Raw genomic sequence first — 26,435 nt, forward strand, 5'->3', positions numbered from 1 at the left:
AAATTAGATTTTCTCTCTGGACCACTTCTGCGAATTTACGAATATTGTTTTCATGCCATCTCGACTATGGCACTAACATTTATTCTTAAATAAGTTATTTAAAAAACTTGTAGTTGTACTTAAATTCTAAAATTCGTCGCATTTGTCTACAATAAACAAACACATTAAAGGTTTGCGTTCGTAATTCTTCTTTCCTTCTGCGGGCCTCCTAGAAGAGATTTCAACATGAAATAAGTAGTGCCCTTGTACTCTATGTCCTTATTGTCGTGTTTCTTCTAACAGCTGTGTGTACAAAATATATTATATAAATTAAATAAAAATATATTTAAATCGATTACGATCTGTGTCGCTAAAATCGATTTTATAATAATCAGTACGTCCCAAATTTTTATTTTATAGCTTCAAATGTTGAGCCGGGAGACTGAGCACGCGCTTGAAACCGAGAAACTAAGCTTCACGATCAAGCAGCTTAAGGACCAGCTGCAAGCGGTCAGCGGAGACGTAAGTAGCTCTAATTTAATACGCTTTTATTAGCTTCAGACGTATGTATGTAACGGAATCTTTGAACATGATTTTGACCCCCCTTCAAAACGTCGTATTAATTCGAAATTTGGTATACTTATTAAGGACCGGTGACAATTCAATGATAAAAAAAAAACTGAATAAGTTGAAATTCAACTAAAAAATTTAAAATAAATAATAGCTTTGAAAAAACTAAGAAAATACGCTTTTATAGAAAAACCAACTGAAAAATAGAAAATAAATTTGAATTAAAAATAGTGTAAGAAAAAATGATTTTATTGTAAAAAAAGCGTGGGGTGCATGGTATCAGTAGTTATGAATATTTTATGAACAGATATGCGTAGAAGGGTTATTTGAATAATCTCCTGAAAAGCACCCCACGCTTTTTACGAAAAACTATTTAACGCTTTTTGACTTCCAGACGAGCGTGTCGTTAGAGGAAGTGAAGCGACGTGACGTCACGATACAGCAGCTGCAGAACAAGATAGCGATGTTGCAGAACGAGCTCAAGACCGCGCAGCTGAAGATTTTGGATCTGGAGAACGTGAAGGTATGACGCAGGCCGAGTAGGAGAGCTTAATTGAAATTCAGAATTGTCGAACCTGTCGCTTGCGACGAAGGGCTTGGCGAGTAAATTAACCCACAACAAAATGTAAATATGTTAAATAGTACATTGTGCACCAAGGGAGAAAAGTAGGACATTTCCTCTCGCGTGTAAAATGGCAAACACGCAGGATGAGATGTCTTACTTTTTTCCCGCGATGCACATACTATTTTTTCTCCTACCAGGCCGAAAGTTCGTGGAGTACCGAGCCGGGGTCCAGGGGCGAAGCCCTGGTAGGGGATAGTTAGAAACTCATAAAGCAACAATTTAACTGTTTTTTAATTTTTAAATAAACTACTACTAATTGAATAAGAACTGTCTGATGAACTCATCTTTGTTTAATACTTCACTATTAAATTTTATTGCCTTTTGTTTGATTCACTTTTACACTAAGCACAATATTGCAAATTACCCGAGCGCAACAATGGCGGAGAACTTTAGGTGCTTGAGAGCAGACGTAGACACTGACGCGCATGCGCACTTGTACCCAGGGAGAAAAAGTTACACTTTCTTCCCTGTACAGCGGGAGCAAAATTGAACTTTCGGCGTCGGTAGGAGAAAAAATAACGAGTTTTTATCAAACAAACAACCCTCAGACACAGCCCACTGAGTTTCTCGTCAGATCTTCTCAGTGGGTCGCGTTTCCGATCCGGTGGTAGATTCTGCGAAGCACTGCTGTTGATAGTGTTAGCAACGCCCTCAGCTTAGAGCCCCGTGAGCTCACCTACTCGCTCGGTGAATCTAGCGTGACCCTAACTATACTGAGACTTTAGAACTTGTATCTCAAGGTGGTTGGCGCGTCTACGCTGTAGATGTCTATGGGCTCCTGTAACCACTTAACACCAGTTGGGCTGTGAGTTCGTCTATCCATCTAAGCAATAAAAAACCCCTCGAAGTCAATAGAAACAAAAAAAAAAATGAATACTATCGTAATCGTTTTACTTAATTATGCTTGTTTACTTTTCAGCTGCAGTTCAGCAAGCACAAGTCCGACGCGAACGAAACCGTTAAAGTGTACAAGGATCAGATACAGGACCTGCAGAATAAACTCAAGGAGGCATCGACCATTGTAAGTGGCAACAGTTTAAACATATCGACCGGTGAAAGGATATTTGGTTTAAGCGAAATTATTGTGCAACTTCACAGGAGAACTATTTAAAGTTTAAAATTTGCCTTGAGAGGCTATGCGCTCACGGGGCTCAAACCGGGTGTGTTGCTAACACTGGCCTTAGCAAGAGCAGTGCTTCGCAGAATCTATTACCGGATCGGAAACGATTATTGCTGACGGTTAGACGAGTTAATGATGGTAGTAGGGCGGTCTCTTAATACTACCACCACCGGCGATACCAATAAACCAGCTCACGGTCTTTTTTTTCCCCTACCTATGCTGATAGCCTTGAGAGGCTATTTCAGCTTCGCCTTAACGTGTAGATGAGTTCACGGGGCTCAAACCGAAGTGTTGCTAACACTAGCCCTAGCAAGAGCCGTGCTTCGTAGAATCTAACACCGGATCGGAAACGCGATCCACTGAGAAGAGCCGGGAGAAACTCAGTGGGCTGTATCTGTGGGTTAATTTACTCGTGACCGGTGCTTGAGGTACCTAAAAGCGCCATTAATGGATCGGGAGGATCCGTAATGACGCGTTTAGCTATGCCAGCGTCGCCGAACGAGTAAGTGAGCTCAAAGAGCTCTAACCTGGTGAGGTTGTGCTACAATGGCCACTCGTATTTATAGTAGAAAATTGAGGCTAGTTTCTGTCTCAAACAAGCGTTTAACCAACAATTTTGACATTTAAGGAAACAGTTAATATTAACCAATCTTAGTTAAGTAAATAGCAGTATTGCGCCGATATGTATGCAAACCAAAAAAAAAATGCGTTGTTTATACCTGATTGACGGCACCTTGATCTCACCGATATCTGCCGCAAAACTGTCGCGCTTAACTAAAGTAGCTATTGTTCTAATGCAGGGATTTCCAACTTATTTTATCTACTGCCCATTTTATAATAAATTATTTTTTAGCGCCCTCCTTTTTTAACCTACTAAAAAAGTACTACAGCTTATTCGGTGTCTAAGAGTCCTCCTAAATGAAATCACATATCGCCTCCCAAGCCTCTACACAACGCCCCTATTCTTTTTTCAGGATGTCAAACCGCCCCTCTTTAGGCCTGCAGTGCCCACAGGGGGGCGTTATCGCCCACTTTGGGAAAGGATGTTCTAATGCGACCTCATGTCTTAAGGCGGTCACGTGCGTTGTCGCTAACCCTTGACGACTCCTTGAATAAAAAAAATTACATTTCTTGACGTCACGGATGTCTGAAGGTCACTTGTTGGTTTGACGGCACCTCTAATATATCTGCCGCAAAACTGTCGCGCTTAACTAAAGTAGATATTGTTCTAACGCCATCTCATTTCTTAAGGCGGTCATGTACGTTGTCGCTGATCCTTGACGACTTTGTGAATTTAGAAAAAAATACATTTCTTGACGTCACGGATGTCCGAAGGTCACTTGTCGGTTTTTTTTTTATTGCCCTTGTAGGCTGTAGGCAGACGTTCATACGGCCCCCCACCTGATGGTGAGTGGTTACCGTCGCCCATGGACTTCAGCAATGCCAGGGGCAGATCGAAGCCGCTGCCTACCGCATACGGCATTTGACGGCATCTCTAATATATCTGCCGAAAAATTGTCGCGCTTAACTAAAGTAGCTATTTTTCTAATGCGACCTCATCTCTTAAGGCGGTTACGTGCGTTATTGCTGACCCTTGACGACTTTTTGAATTTAGAAAAATGAAACATTTGTTGACGTCACGGATGTCTGAAGGTCACTTGTCGGTCAGGTGTTCCAGCCCGCTCGGATATCGTGCGGCGCGGCGGAGTCTGACCAGTCCAACGTCAACGCGAACGTGAAGCTGTACGACAGAACCTTGAAGCATCTAGCTGAGCTGCTCAACGTGCTAATATACGGGTGAGTGCTCCTACTGGCTCATGTCATAAGCGGAAGCGATTTGGTTCCATGCTTGAGATGAGATGAAAGCGTTCACGAATCGAGGGACAGGCTGTCTGTGCGCGCCCGTGAACATACGCATCGTCTACAGCTTTTTTTGAGATGCATTTATTAATCATTAGTTCTCACAGTGAATGTTTAGAGGTCAATGAGTACCGGTCTACGATATATAACTTTACTAATTCCCCGACTGTTATGTCTTGTTTTTCGTTGCATACTTCAACAAACTTGAGGTTTAGAGCTCGTGTCTGGAGGTGAGTGCGTCGTCGATGTCTATAAGCTCCGGTAACCATTGAACACTAAGTTAGCTGCGAGTTTTTTTTTTTTTCTTAAATGGGTGGAGAAGCTCATAGCCCACCTGGAGGTTAAGTGGTTACCGAAGCCCTTAGACATAAGTTCTAATGTCTCAAGTATAGTTACAACGGCTGCCCTACCCTTCAAACCGGCTGCTTACCGGCAGAAATAAGCGGGACCACCCCTGCGGACTCACAAGAGGTCCTACTACCAGTAATTGCGCAAATTATAATTTAGCGGGTTTGATTTTTATTACACGATATTATTCCTTCACTGTGGAAGTCAATCGTGAATATTTGTTGAGTACGTAATTCATTAGAAAAATTGGTACCCGCCTGCGGGATTCGAACACTGGTGCATCGCTACTTTGGCAGTACGCTAAATTTTACCCCCCACTTCATTTACGTAAAAAGTGAAAATATTTTTGAATTATAGAATGTTAACGAGCTATTTAAACCCCTATTTTGAAACATTATTTATTAGTGCTCCACTTGTATTGGTCTTACCGTGATGTAATTTAGCCTATAGCCTTCCTCAATAAATAGGCTATCTAACACTGAAATAATTTTTCAAATCGAACCAGTAATTCCTGAGATTAGCGCGTTCAAACAAACAAACTCTTCAGCTTTATAATATTAGTATAAAATAAAGCAGGGTTTAAAAAAAAATAGCATTTTGCACTCCTTCACTATATTCTCTATAAGTGTGGGAAATTTTATACCCCTCCCTCCGCGCAATTTTCGTAAAAAGGGGTAGATGTCCAGACGGTACTGATGCGTACTATTGATTTGTTGCAGGCTCTCCGACAGCCTGGCGGAGACGGTGGGGCTGCTGGGCAGTCTGAGCGACCTGGAGCTGGGCCGTTGCTCGGCGGGGCAGCTGCGCGCCGGGCTCGCCGAGCTCAAGCAGCAGCTGGAGAAGCAGCACAGCGCCGTGCTCAGCAACATGTGAGATCACACTCTTATTACTTAGCTTCACTCGGGAGACTCTTCACATAAAGAATACGTCATAGCAACTAGATTTTTTTTTATTGCTTAGATGGGTGGATGAGCTCACGGCCCGCCTCGTGTTTAGTAGTTACTGGAGCCCATGGACATCTACAACGTAAATGCGCCACCACCTTGAGATATAAGTTCTAAGGTCTCAGTATAGTTACAACGCCTGCTCCACCCTTCAAACCGAAACATCACATGACGTCACACTTTGATGTGCAAATCTCATGTAGCTAACCAATTATATAAATACTCTGTGCTGGAAAACTAATATATGTTGAACTAGCTGAGTCCCGCAATGCTACCCGCGCCTATTGTCGTACCGTGGGTGAAGCCGCTGAGCGAAGCTAGTCTAAAAAAAGTAGCCTAAGTTACTCCTTATATTATCAACTACCTATCAGTGAAAGTCCCGTCAAAATCGGTCCAGCCGTTCCAGAGATAAGCCGGAATAAACAGACAGACAAAAATTGTAAAAAATGTTATTTTAGTATATGTACCGTATATATATTCATATGCATGTAGTAAAAAGCGGCCATTTCAATATTACAAACAGACACACCAATTTTATTTATATGTATACATTAAAGCAGAAGGTTCCGTCTTTCAAAAATATAGCGAAATCCAAAACATAATATAGAAATTTTACCTTCCAATAAAATTTGTATTATGTTTCCTAAGACGTCCGAAGTCCATTATGAGAGTACATCGTATGATTTCCACTGCAGGTCGCTAAATTTGACTACTTCCGTTTCCTAAGTCCCATCTACAGCGCCCTCTATAACGTCTGGAACCGAACCAACAAGCAAAGACAAGCCGCCATATTTGTCATTGTTCGGCTCATAATGATGGATGTAGCCCCAGGAAGACATTATCTGGACTTCGGACGTCTTAGGAAACATAATACAAATTTTATTGGAAGGTAAAATTTCTATATTATGTGTTCCGTTTGACGTCCGAAGTCCATTATGAGAGACTGTTTGTTATCTCCTGGTGGCTTGTATTTGAAATAAAATAATATTTATTTAAAAAGCAACAATGTGACTTATTGTGTTTAATTAAGCAAAGCTTAAATTAAGCACGTAATTTAAATTAATTGAAGGTAACCGTATAATATTACCCACTTAATTCAAATCGACCTAATAAGATTTAGGACGAAAATACTGAGAAAGATTTCTCAGAATTTATATCAGTGTTTGATGCATTAATAATAAGTTTTTGATAGAACTTTCTAAAAGTATGCTCATGTTGTCAGTTATCTTTAGCTGAAATATCATTAATTTGGTAATTTCCTACCCAGTTTAAAGTTTTCACCACCGCTCTACAGCTTCCAACTGAGGCCTGAATACCTGAGTCTCCTAAAAGACTTTTTACCCAACTACTAATCCTCGCTGCAGTAGCTGGCTTAGTGGAGCCTTTAGTTGCTAAGAATAGATTAAATATTCCCACTGGTTTGCAGTGTCATATTCACTAGATTGCGTAGTCAGTATACTGCATCGATGATCAATTGGCCAGGAGCAGCCACGAATGTCCAACTGGACTGTTGGTGTGAAGATCAATTAGTTTTCGACCCAAATATCAGTAATTTAGAAGGTGCAGGCTTTGTCAAGGAAATAGATTTCAGTATGTTTCACTGTCGGGCTCGAAGCTATTTTTTATATCCGATAGAGTTTCACAAACGGACGCTATGTAACAGACTTATAAACTAGAATGGTCCTGTAGGAGAGACCATGAGATAAATACAGATAACAGAGAAATCTAGCTACATTTTCTAATTCGGGTACACGAGAATTAATACATTTTCTTGACAAAACCTTACCCCTTATTCCAAATAGGGGCGTATGTTCTTATCGTAGACTCTCTCCAGCACGATAATAGTAAGTTTCTCTCCTGCCGATGTCCATGTCCCTGTCAGCGTGTCCCACCCAAAATGAACCAAGCTTCCAGGTGTAGATTGCTGACAGCCTGGCGGTAGCATTGTCAGTGTCCACCAGACTGATGTTCAGATCTCTGAGCTTCTTGAGTCGCTTGAGGGCAGGTGATTTCAGGTCTGGCCTCCACAGGGGCTTCTTGCACTTGGGTACCACTAGTATGTACCGACCTGAGGTTGAGTTGAGGTGGTCCAGCACTCTGGATATCAGACTGAGCGGCGGAAACGGCCATGCTAGTCAGTAATGCCAAGATCTGCTGAACGCGTTGTAAAGGCAGGCGTTCGAGTTTTGCTTTGATGGGTGGACGAGCTCACAGCTCACCTGGTATTAAGTGGTCACTGGAGCCCATAGACGTCTAGAACGTAAATGCGCCACCCACCTTGAGATATAAGATCTAAGGTCTCAAGTATAGTTACAACGGCTGCCCCACCCTTCAAACCGAGACGCACCACTGCTTCAGGGCAAAATACCTACTCGCGCGGACTCACAAGAGGTAAACATAGTTTTTTATCCATGAGCGGTCCGAGACGCGAACAAGTTCCCCACAGGCTGAATAGCCTAGTAGTTGCTTTTTCTGTGAGATACCACTCCAAGCCGCCGCGATTGCGTAAGAGGTGATCGGCTTCAGTGTTGTACAGTCCCGGTAGGTGGTGAGGGAGAAGTACAACTTTGATGTGGTCTATTAAGTTAAGCAATTTTCCAGTCAGATCTAGCAATTATCGTGACCGGGTTCCTCCCTCGTTCTTTATGTAGGAAAATTCTGTTCTGTTGTTTACAAGGGCTCCACTGAATGTCCGACGCGTCGGTGATGACGTGGTTCGTGGCCATTCTCTGTGGATGAATTGGTGTGCTCTGACTGACTTTCTCTAACCACCAATCCAGCTCTGTACGTACCTCGTCCGAATACTGCTTTGGTAAATGAGGATACCTCCTGAGCTTGTTGCTGTGGTACTGCAAGGACTCGGCAAAGCAACTTTCCCCGGTGGGTGATGAAAGTCGCAAAGTTGAGATTTCCTAAGAGGCTTTGCGCCTGCTTTAGGTTCCAACCGCCGGCAGTAAGTCGCACGAGCAAATTCTAGGGCAGGGACTTTGTCTTGGATTTGGTGTCCCATACGATTCCCAGAAAGTCTATCAAGCTCGTCAGTGTCATAACCGGTTGCTTAGATGGGTGGACGAGTTTACAGCTTACCTGGTGTTAAGTGGTTACTGGAGGCCATAGACATCTACAGCGTAAATGCCGCCACCCACCTTGAGATATGAGTTCTAAGGTCTCAGTATAGTTACTTGAGATTTCAACAAGTCTTTTGCCCTTGTAGGCAGACGAGCATACGGCCCACCTGAAGGTGAATAGTTACAGTCGCCGATACTTCAGCAACGCCAGGGGCAGAGCCAAGCCGCTGCCTACTGCTTAATTCTCTCCACAAGCCTCGTTTGAAGAAGGACATGTCATAGCGCTCGGGAAACACCGTGGAGGGAGCTCATTCCATAGCCAGCTGGTACGTGGCAAAAAAAGACCTCTGGAAACGCACTGTCAATGAACGCAGCGGTTCCAGATAATATGGATAAACTTTGCTCCGATGGCGGGAGATGTTCTGCCCTGGTGTACAAGCACATAACCACTAGTCGCAGACCCTTCTGGCGAAGTATTTCGGCTATTTAGTTTGTCACTGAAGCAAAAATCCGCGGTGGTGCAGCTAAGCCGAATGGCAGACATATCATCTGAAGTAGACGACCCTGATAACTGATCCCGAGAAACGTCATTGATAGATGATAATAGGCCTGGCTCAAATCCAGTTTGACATTCCAATCTGTTATAAAACTTAGGAACTCGATGGTGGAAAAGGTGAAAAAGACTGTTTCATGTACTTGTTCAATGCCTTGAGGTTGAAAATTGTTCGATTTTTTATTGGTCTTGGGAAGTATGAAAAGAGGAAATCTGAAAGACGGTGTCGGGGGTGCGGGTTCTAAAGCTCTATTGAATTAAATCTTGGATTTTGATTGACATCAAGTTATTATTAATTTCAATATTACGTTTGGTGGATCGAGTCCAGGTGTTTCGATATAGTCTTAGACATCCGCCTGAAAATGCTGTTGAGTAATTTATTTTTATTTCCTGATTTTCGTTCCACTTTGTACTTGTTCCCCCTCCCCCCGTTTTTCTTGCTGAGGAATTATTTGGATAACATCGCTCAGAATATCTGTTTTCGGCCTCTTTAGATGTATTGGAATGTGGCCTACCTCGACATGGCTTTGCATTGGCAGTACAAGCCGAGGGTTCCGGCAATGCGGGCCGGATGCGAGTAGCAGACGGTGCCGCTTTTGTAATTTATCAATACCACCAATTTTCTGTATATATGCCAATAATAAGTTAGGGTTAAACATATAATCACAAGAAGAAGATATTTTCTCTATATCTTCCCTGATATATCTATCCTTTAATTTCTTTATGAGGTATCTACGACGCTATCGTATAACCTCGGCTCGCTTACCGAAAATTATTTGATGGATATCGTTAGAAACTTTTATAGGCGAAATCGTTACCGAATAGCGGTTTATACTTTTCGTAAAAGTATTAAGCTGAACATTCTCTGAATTTGACCCGTCGGCAAGGTTTTGTATGGCAGCATAACGCATTCGTTCTGTGCCAAAAGAGCATTAGATAACGCAGGAAAACATTTTTTTTTTTTTTTTGAACCTCCGAATACTGCACCGCGTTCCAAGTCGGGTAGTCAAATCTTTGCATATCTGGTTCTTTTATAGAAATGCTCAAATTTCAAAACCTACCCGCTTCTGGTAACGGACGGTCTGGTGGCAGACGTAAAAACTACTCGTCGTTGTCTAATTTCGATTGGAAGTTGAAACCAGATCAGACATTATTATTATAAGATGTTGGTATTTGTAAGTGTAAAGGCGGGACCACTGGTGCACGACCAGCAATAGCATGATTCGAAGTTAAAATATTATTCACATGACTCACCCATTATTGCGACAGTAAGTCAAACCTTTTATTCAGATCTCGCGACCAGTCACTTTTTCGAAGTTTTCTTGCTGGTTCCTAGTCTTTATTTTCCGACGAACCCGAAGAAATATCCGAAGAAATCGAAGAACTATCCTCACTTAAATTTTACTTTGAAAGGCGCGATAACCTCGTCACTCATTGTAGAGCCTTGGAGGTTTCACGAAACGGAAGATAATCATAACACTTGTTTGAAACAAACTTTCTACTTCAAATCTCGAAAGTTGCTTATAACATTTTAAATTACTAACTTCTTAAAATATTAACGACTGCACGTGGGAAAAAACGACGCAACAATGACAAATATGGCGGCTTGTCTTTGCTTGTTGGTTCGGTTCCAGACGTTATAGAGGGCGCTGTAGATGGGACTTAGGAAACGGAAGTAGTCAAATTTAGCGACCTGCAGTGGAAATCATACGATGTACTCTCATAATGGACTTCGGACGTCAAACGGAACACATAATATGCTTTTGAGCAATCAATTGTCTATGGGAGAGATGGAGGCATGGGGTACACGCTTGTCTGTTCGGATGAAATTCTTTTAACAGAATACGTACATATCCATATAAAAATCGAGGATTTTTAAAAACACGGTACTGGCAACATCATCTGCGTTGTTAAAAGTCAATTGCCATATTTAAAAAAAAAGCTACTAAGCGAATAGATTTAGTTAACGCTGCCCCAATATACGCATAATTGTTTTATATTCATTAGCGGTTCAACAAGTTTGATTTCGCTCTATCTCGTCTAATTATACAAAAATATTACTCAGCCCACCTGGTGTGTCAAGTGGTTACTGAAGCCCATAGACAATTACAACGTAAATGCGTCACCGTGAGATATGGGTTCTCAGATCTCAGTATAGTTACAACGGCTGCCTCGCCCTTCAAACCGAAACGCATTACTGCTCCACGGCACAAATAGGCGGGGTGGTAGTACCTACCCGTGCGGACTGACAAGAGGTCCTACCGCCAGTAAAAAGTGTTCATTGTTATTGGCTTCAGAAAACTCCTTCTAATATAGTACCGTTAAATATACGACAGGCGGCGCGCGAGTAGACTAAGCAAAGGCCTCTATTTCATTTCACTACTCCTGTCTTATTGTGTCGCTTAAAAATAACGTGTTCTAGTTTTATGGGAGGGGCAGTCGTACTATTGAGATACCTAACTCACGTCTCAAGGAGGGTGACAGTATCCAATTAGACTGTGATCTTTTTGACCCGTCTATGTAGTAACTGTTTACTGGTGGTAGGACGTCTTGTGAGTCCGCACGGGTAGGTACCACCATCCTGCCTAGTTCCCGGTGAAGCAGTAATGCGTTTCGGTTTGAAGAGTGGGGCAGCCGTTGTACTGTAAAAAAATAACTGAGACCTTAGAACCACTCATGTCACAAGGTGGCGATGATGACTTTTACGTTGTAGATGTCCATGGGCTCCAGTATCCATTTAACACCAGATGGGTCGTGAGCTTGTTTACTCATCAATACAATAAACCACCCTGCATATTTCTGCCGTTGTAACTATCCTGAGACCTTAGAACTCATATCTCCTGTGGGTGGCGGTATTTACGTTGTAGATGTCTATGGGCTCCGGTATCCACTTAACACCAGGTGGGCCGTGAGCTCGTCCACCCATGTATGCAATGCGATTTATATTTCGCACCGTGGCCGTTATTCACTGGCTACAATAATTTTGTTTTGTTCACAGCGGTCAAGTAAGGGGGACGTTGTCGATATTCGAAGGGATATTCAAAGATTGTAGTAACATCCTCGACAGCAAGGCCAAGGAAGCGAAGGTGAGATATATAGTTGTCGAGCGCGGAGTCTGTTGGCAGTGGCTTAACTCTGCCCCTGGCATTGCTGACGTCCATGGGCGACGGTAACCACTCACTATTAGATGGGCTGTATGCTCGTCTGCAATAAAAAAAAACGATCACACGAACACCGAAGCTAGGGCAGAAATCAGTGCGGAAAATTAATTAGTAGTTCGCGAAAACCACTTCTGCCCCTCCGCCGAACAGACCTTACAGTGATGTCCTTTGGCCACCTTCATTTTTTTCTGGTGGTAGGACCTCTTGTGAGTCCGCACGGGTAGGTACCACCGCCCTGCCTATTTCTGCCGTGAAGCAGTAATGCGTTTCGGTTTGAAGGGTGGGGCAGCCGTTGTAACTATACTGAGACCTTAGAACTTATATCTCGAGGTGGGTGGCGCATTTACGTTGTACATGTCTATGGGCTCCAGTAACCACTTAACACTCGTCCACCCATATAAGCAATAAAAAGAAAAAAAATTTGTCCCCTATAATGTTTTGTTCAATGTCGATTCGTTATTAGAATCCCGGAACTCCCAACATTGAGATGCTGACCTCGGCGCTTGTGGCCCGGGGACAGGAGCTGCAGATGCTGAAAGTTGAGATCGATAAGCTGAAGGAGGAGAAAGAGGACACGGAGCTTTTGAAAGCACAACTCGAGTTATACAAGTAAGTCTAGTTAAGCGCCACGGGTGGTGCCTTCGTTTTATTAAGAGTTATTACCGTGGTTAATTCATGCGTTGTAACAAAAAGGATCTCCTTCAATGACTTCTGCTATGAATATTTATTTATTTATTTGAAAACCAACAGTACAATACAAAAATGATATTTAAAAAAATAGTTAAAACAAAAATCAATTCCACCATCAAAATCACATATAAGTAGAGAGTGAAAGAGAAAAAATAGAGAAATTAAAAAATTTAAGATTACACAAAAATACAAAAGCAAGACAATACGCGCATATTATTTATGTACAACGACTTATACTATAAAATACAATAGATATACCATTAAAAATTTAATCATTTGAATTAAAAGTTTTTTTTCATTTTTTTTTATTGCCCTATTAGGCAGACAAGCATACTGACCATCTGATGGTGAGTGTTAATGCCAGAGGTATAGCCAAGCCACTACCTACCATTAAGTACTCCCCGCAAGCCTCGTTTGAAGAAGGACAAGCGCCATGACATGTCCTTTTATCCCCGTGTGGTCGTACGAGGCGGGTCCGGGAGCTCTTTTTAAAAAAGGAAACTGCGACTGACACTGAGTTTATTTTTTAAAGAAATAGTACAAACAATGTGCGTTTCCGCTGCTCAAGCCAATTCTGTTCTGCCGCGTTTCAGCCTTAAATCGTCTTTATATAGAGACGACGCATTCAGGAATGACTTAGTCTGCATTATTATTTATATTGCGTTATTATCTATATATATAAAAATGAATTGCTGTTCGTTAGTCTCGCTAAACCTCGAGAACGGCTGGACCGATTTGGTTAATTTTGGTCTTGAATTATTTGTGGAAGTCTAGAGAAGGTTTAAAAGGTAGATAAATATGAAAATGCTCGGAATTAAATAAAAATAACAATTTTGTTTTTTCTCTTTTTTTTGTTTTAAGTTTCTTTTATAAAAAAGTTTAGGTATTTTAGTTATCGACTGAGGCACTACGAAGTCTGCCAGGTCAGCTAGTTTATTAATATATTCCTTTTAATACTGTATAAACTATTATATGTAATTGTATGTATTTGTAATTTAATATAAATTTCATTGCACCTACCACTATTTACTTTGCACTACCTTTGGTTGACTAGTAGAGAACGCCCTAGGCATTAAGTCCGCCAATGTAAATTTTACATGAAGTGTAATAAATAAATAAATAAATGTTGAGGAGTATATGTAACACCACTGACTGGTTCCTTGCAGGAGCGACTTCGAAGCGGAACGAGAGTCTCGTCAAGAGATGGCCAGTGAAAAGGAAACCGTGCTCACGGACCTCAGGAAAACTCAACGAATGAACCAAGAGCTGACGCAACAGGTACACGGGATTACAATTAATTTTGTGGGCAGTGGCTTGGCCCTGGCATTGCTGAAGTCCATGGGCGACGGTAACCACTCACCATCAGGCGGGCCGTATGCTCGTCTGCCTACAAGGGCAATAAAAAAATGTCATACTAGCTCGAAGGATTATGTACGGGCCGTTTTTTGAGCCTTTAGTATTAGCTCGGTATGTTTGTTTGTATGGAGTCTTTGAACACTGCAAGACGTCCGATGAACTTGAAGATTTGCACACGCATCAATCACCGATACAATAATTTTATTGTTTTCGATCTAATATTGAGAGCAGAACAGATTAAGGATGAGATCAAATTAATTGTTAGTTCGATTGGATGGTTGAGTGCATTAAAAAAAACCAATCTACCTAGTGTTAAGAGGCTACCGGAACTCATAGACACCAGCAGAATATATTTCCTATTGAAGTCGAAACGCATTACTGCTTCACGGCAGAAATAGGTAGGGCGGTGGTACCTACCCGCGCGGACTTACAAGAGATCCTACTGCCAGCTTTTTTATTTTTTATTGCATAGATGGCTGGACGAGCGTACAGCCCACCTGGTGTTAAGTGGTCACCGGAGCTCATAGACATTTACAACGGCTGCCCCACCCTTCAAACCGAAACGCATTATTGCCTCACGGCACAAATAAACAGGGTCACGGTACCTACCTGTGTGGACTCACAACAGGTTCTACCGCCAGTAGACAAGAGGTCTATCATGCCGAATGGATAAGGAAGTGACGCGTGACTTGTATATTAACAAACAATTCGTTAACATATAACACTTAGATTAACATTATTTTGTAGATGTCTATGGGCTCCAGTAACCACTTAACACCAGGTGGGCTGTGAGCTCGTCCAACCCTCGAAGCAATAAAAAAAAATTTTAGTTGAATTGTGCCGAACCGCGGTAACGTTGTTCATCACCTACACCATATTTAATCTTTAAGAGGGTAGTTTCAGAAATATCGTTTGTTTAATCGACAGCTGGACGAGGTACGGAGGCTGAACTCGGACGTTTACCAGAGGGCCACAGCGAAGCGATCGGCGCCCTCCGCCGCCGCCCCCCGCCCCGCCGCGCCCTCCCCCCGCTCCCCCCCATCCAGCACCGGCAACATGGTGAGTTCGTGCGCTGTAAGACTCGACAGCAACACAGTAATAGAGATACAAAAGGAGCGCCCTAAACACGTCATTACGGATCCTCCCGATCCACTAACGGTGCTTTTAGGTTACCACAAGCACCGGTCACGAGTAAATTAACCCACAGACACAGCCCACTGAGTTTCTCGCCGGATCTTCTCAGTGGGTCGCGTTTCCGATCCGGTGGTAGATTCTGCGAAGCACTGCTCCTGATAGGGCCTGATAGCAACATTCTTGGTTTGAGCCCAGTGAGCTCACCTACACGTTAAGGAGAAGCTGAAATAGCCTGTCAAGGCTATCAACATAGGTAGGGAAAAAACAAAAAGACCGTGAGCTGGTTTATTGGGATCGCTGGTGGTGGTAGTAATAGGAGACCGCCCGGGAGGGTACTAGTATCCTTAATCCGTCTAACCGTCAGCAATAAATGAATAAAATCTGGAACTACCATGGAGCTGTTACAACTAGCTTTAAAAAGCTTTATCGTTCAGCCGTCCGTCTTATTTCAATGCGAGTTAATGTGTTTTTGTAGTCCAAGGTCCACATTAACAATATGGAATAATTTTGGAAACCGGTCAACTAATAAAACAGTTATTGGCTCATTTGTGTTAGTAAAGTACTGGCACCGAAATACGTAGTTATAGAAATACGTATAAATAAAAGTGAATTTTGTCCAATTCGATTATAAATTTTTCCATTTATCATTTTATAGTAACTGATCAACTGATGAACTGAGAGTTACAAAGTGTTTTAATCTTTTTTTTTTAAATGTCAATGTGTTTTTTCTTAGTGATATATATTATACATAGTTCGACAAAGACCAGTATGAGTGTGACAAAAATTTTAAATAATACATCTCTATACTTTATAGTAATGGAATTCAAAATGGAACTCTAATTTGAATTATAAATTTAGAATACGTTACAATCATCATAATCGGTTGCTCTTGGCAGGGCAGTCGTGGTCATGTGGAATTCTTGCTTATTAAAGCCTAGACAGATGTTTTCCACAGTTTGCGAACCGAGGCCCGGCGCACACACTCGTTAATTGGGGTTTCAGTAAGGTCTGTATTCTGCACTATATTCCCAAGAAAGTCATGAATAGGAAGAATACGTTACAATAGAGATGTAAAAATCCAAAACACATTATCTGTACTGCTAATGTTACCGAAGGCGTTATAAGGCTAAATAAGACAAGACTTAAAGGTCTTAGTTACCGGGTCATAAAATGCCTAAAAAAAACAAAGGCGTTGATGGAAAAAAAAACAGATGAGATGAACGCATTTTTTTTAAAATCACTGACATTTATAAAGGTCTTTGTTGAACTACACCAGATACCTTTGAAGTTACATTCGTATTGAATGCATAGTACAGTGCGCTATCATTAAATCGTAAAGGTGATTAAAAAGAAGAAACCGAACGAAACTTCCGAGGGGGCTGTTAAAGAAATCACTCCCCCACCAATGAGGTTCGACTGTCCGGTCTGCGACAAGCCCTTCAAGACTCTGATACTGCTGCAACAACATGTCGATAGTTGCCTACTGTAGATAACGCATCTACAATAGGCATTTGATACATTTGATACACGAGGGGCACTTGGGAAACATTTTTAATTGCATAACAATCTTAGCCGATGCCAAACACTTAATAGTATGTACCTAAATATGAATTAAGGTTGTTATTATATTAAAGGCTTCTTTATCTTAATCTTTATGTTACTTAAGTAAATGGGGGTAGTTTTATAATTATCGCTTATTGAAAAAAATAAATTTGTATACTCAACTGATGATACAAACTGACTTAACGTTATAACTTAGATTAATTTGTATTGCCAGCTTTATTATTGTTACCATACTTACCATAGTTACCATACTTTAAAATTCGATCTTAAAGTACTAGACAAGAAATTGTGTATTTTTATTTAAAAAAATAATAGGGTAATATTGCAGACTAATGATGCAAACTGATTTTAACATTATAACTGAGATTCATCTGTATTGCCAGCCTTCGGTCTTAATTCGGGTTACCATACTTTAAAATGCGATCTTAAAGTACTAGACAAGATGTTATATGTATTTTTATTTAAAAAAAAGGGTAAAATTGCATTTTTGTTAATTAATTTTACGATTAAAAATTAGTTTAATAATATAAAAATATGCGTTGTATCATTTAGTAGTTGAGCCCTCTGAATCAGGTATGCAAGTTTTGAATATTGTTGTCTGTGTGTGTGTGTGTGCTTGTCTAGGTGTTTATGAGCTTAAAAAATATTGCAATTTAATAGTATGTGAATATGCATCTTGTTTGCGATATGACTAAGATTAACGATTTATATAACGAATCCATCCGTAAGTACGTGAAGTCGCAGTGAGGGAATGCTACTTCGTGGAATGGTAACTCCCCTGATGTAGGTGCCGCTGCCCCCTCACCCAGCCCACGCAGCAACCCTAGTCCACGCCCTACACACCTCCCGATTATTGAACCACATTAAGCGATGGTCATCATTACTAGTTCTAACGCCAGTACCAAACCGCACAGGTTATTCTTCTTTAAGAGTTCAACGTGACACGTCCCTCGCAGCATCTGTCTGTTGAGGTTTTAGTTGAATTACTGGTGGTGGAACGTCTTGTGAGTTCGCACGGGTAGGTACCACCATCCTGCCTATTTCTGCCGTGAAGCAGTAATGCGTTTCGGTTTAAAGGGTGGGTCAGTTATACTATACAGAGACCTTAAAATTCATATCTCAAGCTGGGTGACGGCATTTGTGTTGTAGATGTCTGTCGGCTCCGGTAATCATTTAATATATTATGATGGGCCGTGAGCTCGGCCACCCATCTAAGCAATAAAAAATAAAAAAGACTCAGATAGGTCGCGACTCCAATCCGGTACTAGATGCACTCGCGAAGCAGCTGTCTCAAGCTTTTAGTACCCCCGTTGACGGTCTGTAGCAATCAGACAGTTGGTAGCAATCACCCCCTTTTTTCGAGTCAAGCCAGTCCTTGTAATCTGAAAAGACCGGACCAGTAGCAAACTATATCCCAAACGAAGGACACATTAATATGTAATTACTTTTTGTCTAGCGAGACAAAAATAGTCTTCTCAAATATCAAGGATATGTCCTTTCTAAACAGGGAGGTCAGCCGATACCATACTTGTCAAATTTTGTTAAAAAAAAGGTGTTTATTATCTCAGTAACAAAGAAAAACAAATTTGTGTTCAAACAAACGAAAAATAACTTAAGAAATTGTTCAAATAAAAATAAAATTAATTAAAACCTCTGAAGAGAAACAAATTGAGAAAATAATTTAGTTACGATTACACTGTTTTATAAGTCTATTTCGGATTAAGATATTGATATCGAGAGAAGCAACTTTAATAATTTAACTTTTAATGTTTATTTCGATAACATTTAAATTCTGCGTATATTGAAGTGAAACTTCTAATGTGACTTACAACACGTTAAACGTTTAACGTTCCTGGGGAATAGAAAGAGACAGAGCGAGATTGAAAGCGTGGCACCCGAACGCACACGCGTAGCTTACCTGTTACAGGCCAGCGCGAGCGTCAGCAACGAGTAGCCTCCAAAATTTTAATGAAGTATTTAAAAAAAATACATATTATTTTTCTATCTATAATTAAAAATTTTAATAGTATAAATATTGAAGTTGTCGCATCTCTTATACACATCATTCCCTATTACAAGAGCAATCTGATTAAGTATGAAAAATGAAGAAAACCACAATACTACACAACGAAAAAGAAGTTTCACTTCATTCACGTGCATCAAGTTGCACGCGCACCGTTTTTTTATTTTTCGTTCGTTTTGTAATTTTATATACTTTTTGATTTATTAACCGTGTACATAGTATAGATGTAAGCAATAAACGTATCTTGAAAAATATTTCAAGTTTGATAACCAATGCCTTTCTTGGAATATGTATGAATTTGTGTATTTGTGTGTGTGTGTGTGTTATGTTCTAATACACCAACTATTATTTCCTTTGCATTACGTTTGATAGAGACTGCCTTAGACGTAAAATCCGTCAATCTATACAAATACATAAAGCTTAATAAATATAAATAAATAATAATATGCTTCAATTTTGTATGTTGTACGTCAGTTAACACAATAACATTCGCCTTTAGCGTTATTCCCGTTCTGATATACTCAATATCGTTTCTTCCAGGTGTACACGTGCCCGAAGTGCATACGGTTCTCCTGCGACCAGTACAAAGTCATGGAGGACCATTTCGATTTTTGCCTCGACGACTTTTAAAACGTTTGTACGTACGTTTTATGTTAACGTTAAATACTGTGCGAGATAAATGTTGCCGGAATCGAAGACCGTATCTTTATAGAAAGGGAATATAGAACCGATCGATTCTAATTTTGAAGAGAAATACGTCATGTTGTTTTGATTGAAGACTTGAAGATTGAAGACATTTTATTGGTGGTAGGACCTTATGTGAGTCTGCACGGGTAGGTACCACCACCCTGCCGTGAAGCAGTAATGCGTTTCGGTTTGAAGGGCGGGGCAGCCGTTGTACTGAGATCTTAGAACTTATATCTCAAGATGGGTAGCGTATATACGCTGTAAATGTCTATGGGTTCCAGTGTCGACTTAACACCAGGTGAGCTGTGAGCTTGTCCACACATCTAAGCAATAAAAAAAATGAGCGGATGAAGGGGTCAAGTACCATTTTTAAGAATTTTGATTTTTTACGTTGAATGGAGGTGTTATGCGCCTATAAACCAATTTAGACCTTAAAACTCTGGGTTTAAAAGCTATTTTTAGAAATTGCATCCGATGAAGGATTTATGTACCAAGAAAAAATATCACGTTGAATGAAAGTGACATGGGCACTTAACGTATTCTTTAATTTTAAATTATTCCAAACAATAATATCCTCCATATTGGTGAAGATATGGAAGTACTTTTCACGTTTAAAAAAAAAGAAAAATGACAGCAAACAACGCATAATATCTCAAAAATAAGTAACAAAAGCTTGTTGCCCGTTTTCTCGAAATTAACAAGTTGTATCATATCCCATTCATCCACTCATGTCTTCAATTAAAGTAAAGAGAACACGTAATGTAAAGCAAAACTGTAAGGGTTCGATGACCCGATCGATTTTATGACAGCAATTTCTTTTGTAATGTCCTCGTTTTCGGCAATGCCTTTATTATGCTTGGTATGTATGGGTAATAATTTAATCTTGAATCCTTGAATGTAGAATGATAAATGAAATAAAACAAAAGTCACTTTGCGAAGCACATCCTCCCAGGTGTTGCCAAGTACTAAAGTAAGGAGGCAGGAGTAGATGAATTTCATTAATAAATTGATGAATTGCATACATTTTGGAATTTAATGAATATAATGCTCTCTCGAGATTATTAGAAAATTTATACAATTTCCGTGAAAAAATATGCAAAACGAACCACAATTAAAAACATTATTTCAAACAAAAATAATATATTTATTATTCTAGCATTCGGAAAGAGGTTATGTTATTATCTACTATTCCTAAAAAGAGATAGTGTTGCCAATGCAGAAATTAGTTTGTAATAATATGATATCATATGTATATTTTCGATTGATAGCTACAATAAACTCTAGCAACACTGTTTTAACAGATTGATACTGTATTCATGTTTCTCAATGAACTATTCAGATATTGACTTGTTTTTTCTGAAATTTCACGGCGCACGCTTACTAATAAACTGACCTAACTCATTAAAACAAATTGTCACATTACAGCATTGTCAAAATTTGCATGAGTAAAAGAGACAAACAGTCACAGTTGTTCCGTTTAGAACAGCCTTTCCCAAAGTCGTCGATAACGCCCCCTTGTGGGCGCTGCAGGCCTAAAGGGGGGCGGTAAGAGACCCAGAAAAAAAGGGGGCTTGGGAGGCGAGATGTAAATTTATTCAGGAGGACTCTTAGACATCAAGTGAGCTCTCGCTATAGTGGCTTTTCAGTAGATGAAAAAATGGGGGCGCTAAAAATTAATTTATTCTCAAAGTGGGCAGTAGACAAAATAAGTTTGGGAACCCCTGGTCTAGAATAAATCTATATGTTTGCTTAATCCCCTTTAAACCTAAATCTTAATTGGTCAGTCGATTATTAATCGTGCGATGTCTCCATGTATACAAACAAAAAAAATTATTAAAAGTATTTTTAGATTTTAAGTTTTCTTTTTTAGGTAACTTTTAAATATATTTAAATTTTAGTCAATGTTAACACAGGTTAGGTAGGTCAGTGCCATTTTTAAGTATTTGTGGAACTATGGAACTAAACTATATATGTAATATTTAAAATTAAACCAAAGCACGGTAAATGTGAAATACTATGAGTGTTCCGTTAGTGTAAATTGCACAAACGACAATAAATTTATTTAAAATTGATCATCGATCAAAAGTTATTTAATTGTTAATAGAGAAACCGTAATGTACGACGTGCATTGAGTGCGTATGCCGAGTACAATGCGTCCTTAGTATGGGTATCCAAAATCGACATCGCGAAATCAGCCTGTGTTCGACTCAATGGTACAGTATTATTGTATTGTTATCCGGTATACAAGAAATTTGCGGATTTAATGACGATAACACAATAACTATTTGAAGTTGATGAAAGTTTGACAAAAATATTCCATTGTAAAATGTACCTACATTCCCTCAGTTACATATGTAGAAGCAGTAGTTAGTAGTGCTGCTTCACTAACTGTATTGGGTAGGCACTGACACGAAGGATGGGTAAAACAGTGAGTATGAATATGTACTGCTCGCAGTTTCCAAGATTATCGATATATCCCCGAACGTGTTTTGAACAACAATAATTGGTGATGGTCTAAAATCACAAGCGACAGCGATTTTGACAAATTGTAAGGCGGTAGCCCAAGTAGTGGCGGATTAGTGAGTCGCCATACGTACATACAAGAGACACTAATATAAATCCAGACCAAGAGAGGTCACAGGCGCTCGCCGTACCCGCTTACCGCCCCCATCGCCTAGGCGGAAGGCGGTTTCTTTCACAAACTCGCATGGTATTCAATTGGCACTTCATTACATTCCTTTTTGACACTAACGCAAAACCTTATGTCTATATGTATTGTAAGCAACATGCTCACATTTTTTTATGTTAATATTTTCCGATAGACACATCCCGTATTCGAAATTATTTAGATTATCGTGTATATATAATAGTATGTTTAATTATATTGACTATAAAACAATAATAAACCTTAGAATTTGGAATCGTTATGGCCTCGTGGTGTGAGCTGGATTATAGTTCTGAATGGCCTCAAGTGGGAATGGTCAAAATATAAATAAAACTATTTCAATAGTTTGATACCTTGATTAAAAAAATTTGACGGTAGTCAACATAATGTTCAAATGTCGACAGATGCAGCTCAGTCTTATTCGACCACGGAAACTGTAAATGATTTGTAATGTCGAAAATAATATTAGACATATTGAGAATACAAATCGCAAGATTAAATTGTAAAAGTAGTTTTACATGTTTGAATGATTCTTCAAAAGCGAATAACGTGCGTTCACAAAATCATAAAATTTCCCACTAAATCATAGCATCTTACGTTTTGACAGATTAGTGTTGCCATATCATTAGCTAATTAATTTCCGTTTCTTTCGTACATGAGTAGTTTAAAAAAAGTTAAAAGAGTGATACAATATTTTTATAATCTCAATGAAACCAGTCAACTGTGATTTTTAAATAAGAAATATTAGAACAATGGTTCCGAATGTATTGTATAAAGAATTTAAAGTGTCATAGTGTATTAATAAAAGCAAATATATATTATTAACTAAATGATTAAAGACTGTTTGAAAATAATAAATATTGCATTAGACGCCATTTTATTTTTCAGTTTGTTGTCAAAACTTATTTTTTATTTATTTGACAAATTGTTATCAAAATTTAATAATTTGCTCATCTTATCTCAGCGACATAATGCCGTCACGGCTATTGACAAAACCCTTTGGTCGTTAATACTAAATAAAAAATAATCATTTTTAATCGATTGATCATTCCGTATATAGGTATGAATAGGTATAAATAAGGTGGAAACGTTCATTGGAGATTAATGAAATCAGCGAAGTTTCCATTATACAAAATCATATCTCTGGTATTCTATCCACGTTCAAATGTGTGTTTATATACAAAACTTATTGAAGTCGCACCCGAGATTTTCTGTAGTAAACCAATGATGATTGATGAACTCTGCTGGCGCGCTCGTGTAGTAAATGATTAAAGTTCTTAATAAAATGAAATGAAGCTATTTTTAATAAATACTTAAACAGGATATAGAATTGGTCTGTTCTACATTCTGACCTAGCTGTTGCAGCTTCTGTGGCCTTGTTATGCCCAGTAACCCCTTAAATGAAACTAAGTGTTTCGTTTTTACAATTATGAAGGAAATCCACCCAATCATCATGATTGGAACGGTTGACATTCTTTCGTAATACCACTGTCAAGGCGAGTACATTTGACATTGTTTCCGGTTGTTCTCGTTTTGATGGTGGCAAGTATATGATTGTATAGACAAAACTAAGTGCTTAGGTCTATCTATCAACCACTTGCCTTGAAATATTGTCGATTCAACTGTATCCTAAAACCAATATCAACTTCAGCCAGCTCTTGAAAAAGGCCATGTTAAGCTCAGTTTAATTGATCTATTATTATCAAGAATAAGTTTATTGTCCCATATAATATTCTGATATTCTGATATCGTCATAATAGATCAGTCTAGGCGTTGAGGCGGTGTCGATTGATATCTCTATTCCTCAGGAGAAGAATTTCGTGAAAGGAAAAAATATAATTTACTAAAACACTTGGGCTTTGATTGAACTATCGTTGTCCCGATAGGTGTGGCGGTGTATAGCGTAAACTTTTGACCAACACCTTAAGAAACTTCCGTTAGCTGGATTAAGGTCCTGAAGCAGAAAACATTGATTCTTGGTAAAGCGTGTATTTTTAGTATTTATCTCACTCTGAAGCCTCAAAAGTATGTTGAAGCCTTATAAGACGAATCTATTTTTGTAAAGTATTTTTCGTCAATTTTGTCAAACAGACACTGATGCTTGAATTTGGAATATAGAAGAATACAGTAAAATACCATAGACCGTTACAATCTATTTTTTTGGGTTGTGTATACAGTAAAAATATACGTTACGAAAAATGAGATAGGTGTTGCCAACATTAATGTTATTTGAGAGCTGACATTTGATATGTCGAAAAAATACCATTATTCTTTCGTGATAATAGTTAAATGAATTCTTCCAGTTTTCATTTAGAATTAGTAAATTAGTAGTAAATAAAAAGTTTTTTTTTAATATCCTGACTGTGTTAGACCTTGGAGGGTTTGGTACCACAGTACTGCTTGTTTTCATGGCCAAGTAACTGTTACTATATAGTGGTTTGAAAGGTATGATAATATGAGGTGGGGTTAGATTCAATATAAGGCGACTCCCTCTTTCAACATTAAGTCCTATTATAATTGATTCTAATTACCTCTGTGGACTGAAATGAAGTGAGCCACTACTGTGTTTTGGTTAGAAAATTATAGTTTAGTTGAATGTTGTCTGTGATATGTATCGTATCATTTTTTATAAATAAATATTTATGTAGAATGTATGAAAAATATAGAATCATTTATGAAATTTGATTTATTCCTAAAATCCTCATTAAATTATCATCCCTATTTTATTTTTTATATGTAAAATTTATATGTAGTTTTAGTAATTTTCATAGAAGTCTAATGTCAGATAAAAATAAAATAAAATATTGAGATAGAAATTAATATGTTTCTCTAAGCTGAATTCCAACAATGTTCCTCTATGAATCTAACATAGTAGTAACCTGTGCTTACTTTGGTACATCCGTTTCTACGGTTACAAACAGCATTGAATTGAATTAAATTTTGTTTTTGCGAAATCAACTTCGATATAAATAAATATTTTTTACTGGTGGTAGGACCTCTTGGGAGTCCACACGGGTAGGTACCACCACCCCGCCTATTTCCGCCGTGAAGCAGTAATGCGTTTCGGTTCGAAGGGTGGGGTAGCCGTTGTAACTATACTGAGACCTTAGAACTTATATCTCGAGGTGGGTGCGCATTTACGTTGTGGATGTCTATGGGCTCCAGTAACCACTTAACATTAGGTGGGCTGTGAGCTCGTCCACCCATCTAAGCAATAAAAAAAAGAAAAAAAAAGACAAATACACCCAGCTGAAAGCAAACAAATCTGTTCATTACGAATGTTTGCCCGATGTGAGAATCGAACTCACGACCCCTCGGCGTAACAGGAACTGACGCAAACTACTGCACCACCGAGTCGGACATTACGAAACGATCATCCCTGAAAAGCTAAAAATAGAAGATTTTCTTTTTAACTAGAAAAAAAACTTCACCATGTGGGAATAACGGCGTAAGGAAGATCTTCCACCGAGTGGGTGAAATTCCTCGATAGACCGACGATCCGAATGTCCTTCCGAAGGCCTTTCGGGTTTCACGAGTGGTGGGATTTGTTAACGGCTGTCCGAGCGCCTCCGGAGGATACCTACCAACTCTAGGGCAGCTGCTTCGCGAATGTATCTAGTACCGGATCGAATCGCGATCTGCTGAGAAGATCCGACGAGAAACTCAGCGGGCTGATGCATGGGTTAGGTTGCACGTCGAACTCTTTGCAGAGTTCGGCGAGTACGGTTACCGGGGTTCCTCAGCCTGCTCCTAGTGTTAGAGCTGAAGGTATCTAATGCAATTGGAGTTATTGGATCTGATGGATCCGTAAGGACGTGTCTAGGGCGACGACGGTGACTTGCTCCTGCGTGATCAGGATTCGGGGAGTAGTCAGCGGTTACCAAAGTCCTTAAGCCTGCTCCTGAGTGTTAGAGCTGAAGGCGTTGAATGCAAGAGATATGGGATTTCTGCGCTTAGTGCGAGTTTTTTAAAGTTCTCGATAGAGTAAAAGTTGAATCAAATTTGTGTGTATTTTGAACGTTTGCCTACGTTTGCCGCTAGGGGTGCTGTTCCAACTGCATACAAATTTGAGTAACTTTTACGCTATCG

The 26,435-nt window shown here is 39.5% G+C and overlaps 1 protein-coding gene and 1 long non-coding RNA gene across 6 annotated transcripts in view; one reads left to right on the forward strand and one right to left on the reverse strand.

Annotated features, from left to right (window-relative positions):
• The window catches only part of LOC101744072 (NF-kappa-B essential modulator), a 39,221-nt gene extending 14,059 nt beyond the window's left edge, over positions 1–25,162 (forward strand). For 2 of the 5 annotated variants that reach the window (XM_004924176.4, XM_062674111.1), the window contains 10 exons: positions 400–501; positions 944–1,072; positions 2,094–2,195; positions 3,964–4,091; positions 5,222–5,371; positions 12,066–12,153; positions 12,692–12,837; positions 14,085–14,196; positions 15,202–15,333; positions 19,535–25,162. In XM_004924176.4, coding sequence (XP_004924233.1) covers positions 400–501; positions 944–1,072; positions 2,094–2,195; positions 3,964–4,091; positions 5,222–5,371; positions 12,066–12,153; positions 12,692–12,837; positions 14,085–14,196; positions 15,202–15,333; positions 19,535–19,624 — 1,179 coding nt within the window. In that variant the 3' untranslated portion in view covers positions 19,625–25,162. Of the gene's footprint in view, positions 1–399; positions 502–943; positions 1,073–2,093; positions 2,196–3,963; positions 4,092–5,221; positions 5,372–12,065; positions 12,154–12,691; positions 12,838–14,084; positions 14,197–15,201; positions 15,334–16,363; positions 16,643–16,747; positions 17,505–19,534 lie in introns of those variants that run through there. The other 3 variants (XM_012688737.4, XM_062674110.1, XM_062674109.1) reach the window with 2 other exon arrangements.
• Positions 6,069–11,058, reverse strand: LOC134200701 (uncharacterized). The gene is made up of 2 exons (XR_009975724.1): positions 10,322–11,058; positions 6,069–6,200 (listed from the first exon to the last, which is right to left on the reverse strand). It is a non-coding gene; the product is annotated as an uncharacterized LOC134200701 (long non-coding RNA).
• Positions 25,163–26,435: the final 1,273 nt, after the last annotated feature.

Source organism: Bombyx mori, chromosome 19 (assembly GCF_030269925.1).
Source record: "Bombyx mori chromosome 19, ASM3026992v2".
NCBI lineage: Eukaryota > Metazoa > Arthropoda > Insecta > Lepidoptera > Bombycidae > Bombyx > Bombyx mori.